Here is a 7,485-nt window from a genome sequence, read left to right on the forward strand (position 1 = left end):
AACAGGGCTTTTTTTGTCAATTCACTTTTTATAAATCAGAATTAAAATTATTTTCCAAAATTTCCTGCCCCATGTCAAAAATTATATGTTTCAAGAAAAAATTATAATTCTTTGGGAAATTTCTTGCATTAAATTCTTATTTATAATTCGTCACGCAAATTGTAATTCTTTATGGGAATTTTTTATATTTAATTTATTTATTTCCCGTCTAAACTCAGAATTAAAACTCTTTTTGAAAATTTCATTTATTAAGTCACAATTAATTTAATTTCCAAAATTCTCTATTCCAAGTGACCAGTGTATTTATTTACAATCATTTGTCTTGAAAGTCGGAAATATAGGCAATCATTTTTTCAAAAAGTTGGAAAAGAAAAATGTTAAATTTTCTTCCTGTCCTAAATCGAAAATTATAATTTTTATGAGTTTTCTTTTTCAAAAGTCGAAATTATAATTCTTTATGAGAATTCCCTTCCCTAAACTCAAAATTATTATTCTTTACTAGAAATGGTTGTTTTAAAACAAAAATTAACATTCTTCATGGAATTTTTTTTTATCTGAAACTCAAAATGATATTTTTTTAACTAACATTCTATAAAAATAATTCTTTTCAAAATTCCCCGTTCCAAGTAAGAATTAGAATAAAATAAATATATGAGACCACTTTTAATTTCTATATTATAGCACATTCGAAAAAAAACTATCGGTAATTTCCCTGTCAAATAGACACCCTAAATTACAATAATTAATATTTAATAATTAATAATTTACAATAATTTAAGACGTTTAACGAAAAACTAATATTCTCGAACAGAAATTCCGTAAATTTCTAGAAACTCTTTTCTTCAAGAATTTCGTTTCGGAAGTTATTTTCGAGTCTATTAAACAAAATTTAAATAAAGAGTAAGTGATTTTTACAAGATCCAGGGGTACTTAATTTGGTCGAAATGATTTAAAACACATTTTTGGTCAATTAAAATTCTGACAGTAGGATATTTCTCAAGTAGACGCAAAGTTAAAACTTGGTTGATTTCAAATAAGTTAAATAACACGGAAATGTTTAATCTGTGAAATCGAGAATTGTCTTTTTTTATTTCAGAAATGGATATTTATAAAATTTGTGAAAAGTCGAATAAATTTCAACCTTGCGCGAATTCAAGTAATGTCCTACTGTCATCGTTTCATAAAATTGCGCTCGAGTGAATAGTGCAGCGAAGGAGTGAGTGTAAATATTCAAACAAAAAAACATCACCAAGCAACCAATGCATCTGTTTTCGAAGCTTAACAATTTGTAGTCCTTAGAAAAGAAGTCTTTTAGACCCGACTGTGGTCGACGAATTCTATTATACATCTCAATTAGAGTATACGCTCACCAAGTGCCTTTTCCACCAAGCGCCCTTTCTCGTCAAGTGTAAAAATTTTTAACAAGCGCCTTTTCCACCAAGCGCCTCGCCCTTCCAAAAATATTCAAATAATCCGCCAAAGCGTCTCAGAGATATATCCCGCCAAGATTGAGGGGCGTGGCGCCGGGCGCTTTGTGAGAGTCCACTCTATTCTCTTTCATGAGAGAATCCTGGCAGTGAGTTGACTGAAACAGCCTTACACTCACCCCTTTCAAAATCCCTCACACCTCCTGGCCCCTTATAATCGAGTTCTCACAAACCATACACACAAAAAGTCTCTTTCAGATAATCAAAGAGGCTAACTCGAACAATCTGAAGGTAAACTCCTTCAGACGAAAACCACATGTGGTTTGTGAGGCATTGGAGGTTCGTAGTCATAGTCATAGTCCCTGGCGGAAGGTGCGCTCGGGAGAGCCCGCATGCGATAAAGGGAAAGTACTTCCGGTGGCTGATCCCGGAGACCGGTGACATCCGCGACGGCGTAAACACCTTCCTCCATTTGTCTGCAGTCATAAGGATCTCGATCTCGACGATTCGGTCTCGAGTACCTGGGTGTCTCGTAGACATTTGTGTCCCTAGGATCCGAAGAATCCTGACTCGTTTTCCTCCTCGGCGTCTCGTAGAGCATCTCCTCATTCCGGGCGATCAGCCGCCTGCTGTAGGACTCTGCGTTCTTGTCCAGCTCATAGACGAGCAACTCGGGTCGATTTGGAGCTGAATAAGCCGGCCTTTTTCTTCTCTTTGCCCTCGTCACGTGGACTATCAAGGCCAGAATCGTGGCGGTCGCCGCGAGGCAAGCGGCGGCTGACAGCGAGAGGTAGAGAGGACTCAATCTGCACCGGAGGGATCCCTCGGGCAGGGAAATGAGCGCCTTCCCAGCAAATTCCTCGTCGACGCAGACGATATCCTCGAAGTCCAGCTCCAGCCTCGTCTCGTTGCGTCTTTCCTCAGCTCGTAGGATGTTCCACAACCAGTGGAGGGAACAATTGCACACCAGGGGATTGCTGCCCACCCGGAGAGACAACAGACTGTCGACGGGAAAGTGCGTCGGTTGCAGGGTAGCGAGGCTGCACCGGCGAAGGGAGACCCACCTGTGAAGAACAAAAGAGAGAAATTGTATTAATGCGGATGGCCTGCTTGGCTTTGTTGCGGATTTCGATTTAGACCGATGGTCAATAATACAATGGACTTTTCTGGTGGTCTTGTTCACATAATGTACTAAGCAAATCGCATGCTGCGTGAATAATTGCTGTTTCTATTTCCCGTGTCGAAAACTCAATGGGGGATTCTATGGAGTGTGGATACTAATTATTGTTTATGTTGAGCACGATTTTCGATCAATTAGATGGGGAGAATAATTTTTGTGTCGCAGCAGGGTGGATGTAGGTCAGGGAAAACCTGGAAAATTAGGGAAAAGTCCGGGAATTGTATTGGTCTGGGAAAAGTGAGGGATTTTGAAACAATCTTTTAAAAATTCGGGAATTTCTATAGGAGGAATTTTAAATAATTACCCAGGATAAACAAATAGAAAGTTTTTTATTTTGATTGAACTTTTTTTTTATTCCGTTTACAAAAGATTCTATGTTAAAAATTTTACAAGATTAAGATTCTGGTCCTTGAATATTATTGATCAGGGATAATGAAAAATTGGTCAGAGAAAAGTTAGGGAATTTTTAAAATGATGTTTACGGTCACCCTGTTTGTAATTTATTTGCCTTGTATTTCTCTTCCTTTTTCTCAGTTGCTTCCTACTAACTTTTCTTAATTTAATGCTTGTGTTAAATTCCTTTATTTGGATTAAAAAGTTATATTTTTTAAAATTGAAAATTAAACTTTTTTCTTCGAAAATTAATATTTCTGTGTGTAAAATTCAATTTAAATCTTGTTTGGTAGGAAATTGAACTATTTTTTAGCAAAATTGTCTCTTCGGCTTACAAATTTATCTGGTTTGGTAGAAATTTCATATTTTTTGTTAAAAATGCATCTGGTGGAAATTTATCTTCTTTGTTTGATGATTCAACTATTTTGTTTGATAATTCATATGTTTTCGTTGAATCCAACTGTTTTTTTATTCAAAAGCATTTTTTTATTTGATATCAATCTACTATTAAATTATTTATTAAATATTTTTGTTTGACAATTCAATTAATTTGTTGAACTTTGAACTACTTCGTTAAAAACATTTTTTTTTAAGTTTCAACATTTTAGTTGAAAATAAACATTTTTGTTGGAAATTCATATTTAAGGGAAGAAAATTCAACTATTCTAAGGAAAATTAGTCTTTTGGCTTAAATATTCAAATATTTCGATGGACTTCTTTTCTTTCTGGAGTGAAAAGCCTGTATTTATTAACAATTGGTTTCTTTGGTAGGAAAATTGAACGTCTTTGTTAATAATTAATTTTTAGTGACAATATTTTCTAATGAAAATTAATGTTTTCTATAAAAAATTTGAATCTGACCATTCAATTTATGATTCAACTATTCTGTTGAAAATTTAATTATTTTGTTAAAAACCATATAATTTGGTCGAAAACCACTACTTTGTTAGAAGTTTGTCTTTTTAGTAGGAAATTATTATTTGCAGATTGAAAATGTAACTGTGTTGTAGAAAATTCATCTTTTAGATGCAATTTGATCTTTTTGATCAAAAGTGAAACAAATTTATTTTAAAATAATTTTACAATTGCAGATTCTTAATTTTATTTGAAAATTAATCTATTTATTTGAAAGTTGTACTATTTTGCTGAAAATTTATTTTATATTTTTTTGTTGAAATTAATTTTTTGTATTGAAAATTTAAGTTTTTCACTTTTGATTGAAAATTAATTTTTTTTATATTGTAATTGTTGTATTTTGAGGAAAATTCAACTCTTTAGTTCAAAATTCGACAATTTGGCTGAAAATTGATCTATTTTAATGAAAACCATTCCTTTAAAGGAAAATCATTATTTGTAGGTTGAAAATTCAACTGTTTTGTAGAAAATTCTTTTTTTTTTTGCTTACAAATTGATCGTTTCGGTCAAAAGTTAAAGAAATATATTAAAAACAATATTTCAATTGCAGATTCTTAAATTTAGTTAAAAATTAATCTATTTTTTTGCTACATATTTTGTTGTATTTTTTTTGTCTAAATGAATCTTTTTACTTAAAATTTAAGTATTTTACTTTTGTTTGAAAATGTATCTCTTTTAGTTAAAAACTCACCATTGTAAGTTAAAAATTGAACTATTTGGTAAAAAATTTAAGTATTTTCTTTAAAATTCGTGTTTTTTTTTGTTGCTTAAAATTAATTTTTTGAACTTAAACTGTAACTTTTCCATTTTTGTTGTTAAAAATTTATCTTTTTTAGATGAAAATCCATCTTTAAAAATTTTTTTTTGTATTTAATTTTAAACTGCAACTTTTTTGTTAAAAATTAAATTTCTTTGTTGAAACTTTATTTAATTTGTTGAAAATTCAACTTTTTGGTTAAAGATTGAACTGTTCTGTTGAAAATTTGTTTGTTATTTTTTTATAAAATATCAACTATTATATTTTTCTTTGAGAATTCATCTTTTTGTTGAACATACAACTGCGTTTAGTTGAAGTTTAATTTTTTGTTTTAATTCAACAGATTAGTTAGATACTCTACTATTTCGACAAAAATTTAATTATTTGGTTTATAATTTAGTATTTTTTCAAAAAGCATATTTTTATCAAAAAAACGACTGTTTTATTAAAAATTCATTATTTTAGTTTGAAAATTCTTCTTTTATGGTAGAAAAGTGTAATAAAAATAATAGGAAGACAATTGTCTGTACTTTGACAGCAATTATTCTTGAAATACAATAAACTTTCTGAACTTCCTATTTTATATGCTAGTCTATATTGATTGACCTAAGAAGAAGCCGATTCTGAAAGCAAATCGAGTCGCTGCATATTCAAGTGAACGTCTCGCATGCTATTATCGAAGGATTTTAAAAAGCTCTTACCCAATAAGAAGGAAATCCACATTTTCCATTCTAAGAAATGAACCAAAAATGTAGATGGAGATCGCACTTTGTGGTAATTTAATTTTATATCTGAATTCACTTTCTATCATTCTACTTTTAATTTTTTGTACAATTCCTTCAGATTCAGGAAAAAACGACTGAACGATTGCTTTAGTGAATCGGAAAGTGGATTGGACCATCGTCCTCTGAATGGGAATGACGCCTTTGAATCGGAAAATTAAATCACTTAAAAGTTTGTTATACATTTCTCATCTGAACAAATGTGTGATTTTAAAAGATTCGGAGGGCCTTATATTTCAATCTTTTCAGTCCAAAGTAATATAATTTAAAATTTATATATTTTAATTGGATCAGTTTCGTTTCAAAATTTATATAAATATTATTTTCCTAAGATTTTTGGGAAAAATAAAAAAGATTTTTGAAGATTTCAAATGTGTCGAAAAATAATCTAGAAAATTCGAAAGAAAATTCTTTTATTTACAAGATTTTACCAAATATTAAGAAAAATTAATAAGAGTTTCAGAAATATTCAGGACTTTTGGAATGTTGGGAGAAATTCCAAAATATTTATATATTTTTAGAAATACTTTTAAGCTTAAAAATATTTAGACCCTCTTTAAACTTCACCAATTCCTAGAAGATATTTTAAACTGAGTCGGATTTTACTTACCATTTTTTTTTAATCCATGAAAATTAAAAAAATTTCACAATCTTATAATTTTTGTCTACAGTTTTAGAAATCTTTTAAAATTTTTTGAAATTTTTTGAAATTTTCTTTCAAAGATAATTTTTCAAAATAACAAAAAATTATTAAAATTTTTTCCAGGAAGCTTAAGAATAGTTTTTTATGCTCTTATAACCTTTCAAAATTCTTTAAAAGCTTCTAAGTTTTTGTTCAAAATTTGAAAAACTCTACAGTTAGTTTCAAATTTTCAAAATTCTTCAATTATTTTTCAATCTTTGCAAAGCTTTTGAAAAATGTAAACCTTCCAATGAACTTTTAAAAGGATTTGCATTTTTCCTTGCAGTTTTTGAAAAATTCGGCAAAATTAGAAAAAATGCCTTAAGAAAATTTGATTATTCTCTTGAAACTTTTTCAAACTCCTCAAAAGCCTCATTTTTGGAATATTAAAAAATCTTAAATGTTTAGAAATTTTTTCATTATTTTATAATCTTCCAAAATTCGAAAATTTTCTTTAAAATCTTCAACACTTCCGAAATTACAAGAAGTAATTTGAAATGCATTGAAATCTTTGTCAATCTATACAAGTTTTAAATAAATTTCGAAATATCATTTAATATGATTAATCGTTGTTTACTTTATAAAAATAAAATTTAAAATGATTTTATTTCGGAAATTTGCGATTTAAGAATGTTCAACTAAAAATTGTTACGAATTAAAATGGTACATGTGTAAAAAAATTTTCTTGAAAAAGTCAAAAAAGGACGAAAAAAATCCTTGTAGATAATTTTAATTTTTAAATCAACAATATATTCTCCTCAATTTAATTCAACTTAAACTTTTATTGCAAGTTTTCAAACGACAGTATTCGACATAAAAAGTGATTTTATGGTCCACCGAGCACGTCCTTAAATCAGGCCTTGATCATTTTATTATACCAAATTTTATGAGAAAAAAAAAGATGCGTGAGATGTCATAAATTTTTTATTGCACGAAGGCCCTCGTCGAAAATTTATTCAAGATTTTCATAAAATAAAAAAAAATGGAAAGTAATCTTTTAGCACCGAAAAAAACAAGAAACGTAATTTATGGTGCTGGAGAGAAAAGTGCTGACTGGAAGAATGTAATTTTAAATTAAATTAATTTTTACGAATAAAAAAATTTATATTGGCCAATTTTAGAATAGATCGTTGATTTTAGATTTTGCAAAAATAGGATTGAAATAGAAATTTTCGAAAGATGTGAAAATGAGGAATTTTGTAGCATAATTTAAAAATATATGCTGGAACCTTTACTTTCTAATTCTAATTATTATTATTATTATTATTATTATTATTATTATTATTATTATTATTATTACACCATTAAGCCATTTCCCTTTCGGAGTAGGCGTGACTCACTCGGCAGGG

At 29.3% G+C, this 7,485-nt stretch overlaps 1 protein-coding gene across 1 annotated transcript in view; it reads right to left on the reverse strand.

Moving 5' to 3' along the window:
* Positions 1-637: 637 nt before the first annotated feature.
* LOC117179528 (chondroadherin-like) overlaps positions 638-7,485 on the reverse strand; it is a 117,032-nt gene continuing 110,184 nt past the window's right edge. The window contains exon 3 of the mRNA XM_033371416.1: positions 638-2,491. Coding sequence (XP_033227307.1) covers positions 1,729-2,491 — 763 coding nt within the window. The 3' untranslated portion in view covers positions 638-1,728. The remainder of the gene's footprint in view (positions 2,492-7,485) is intronic.

The sequence above is a fragment of the Belonocnema kinseyi genome, chromosome 9 (assembly GCF_010883055.1).
Source record: "Belonocnema kinseyi isolate 2016_QV_RU_SX_M_011 chromosome 9, B_treatae_v1, whole genome shotgun sequence".
Taxonomy (NCBI): Eukaryota; Metazoa; Arthropoda; class Insecta; order Hymenoptera; family Cynipidae; genus Belonocnema; species Belonocnema kinseyi.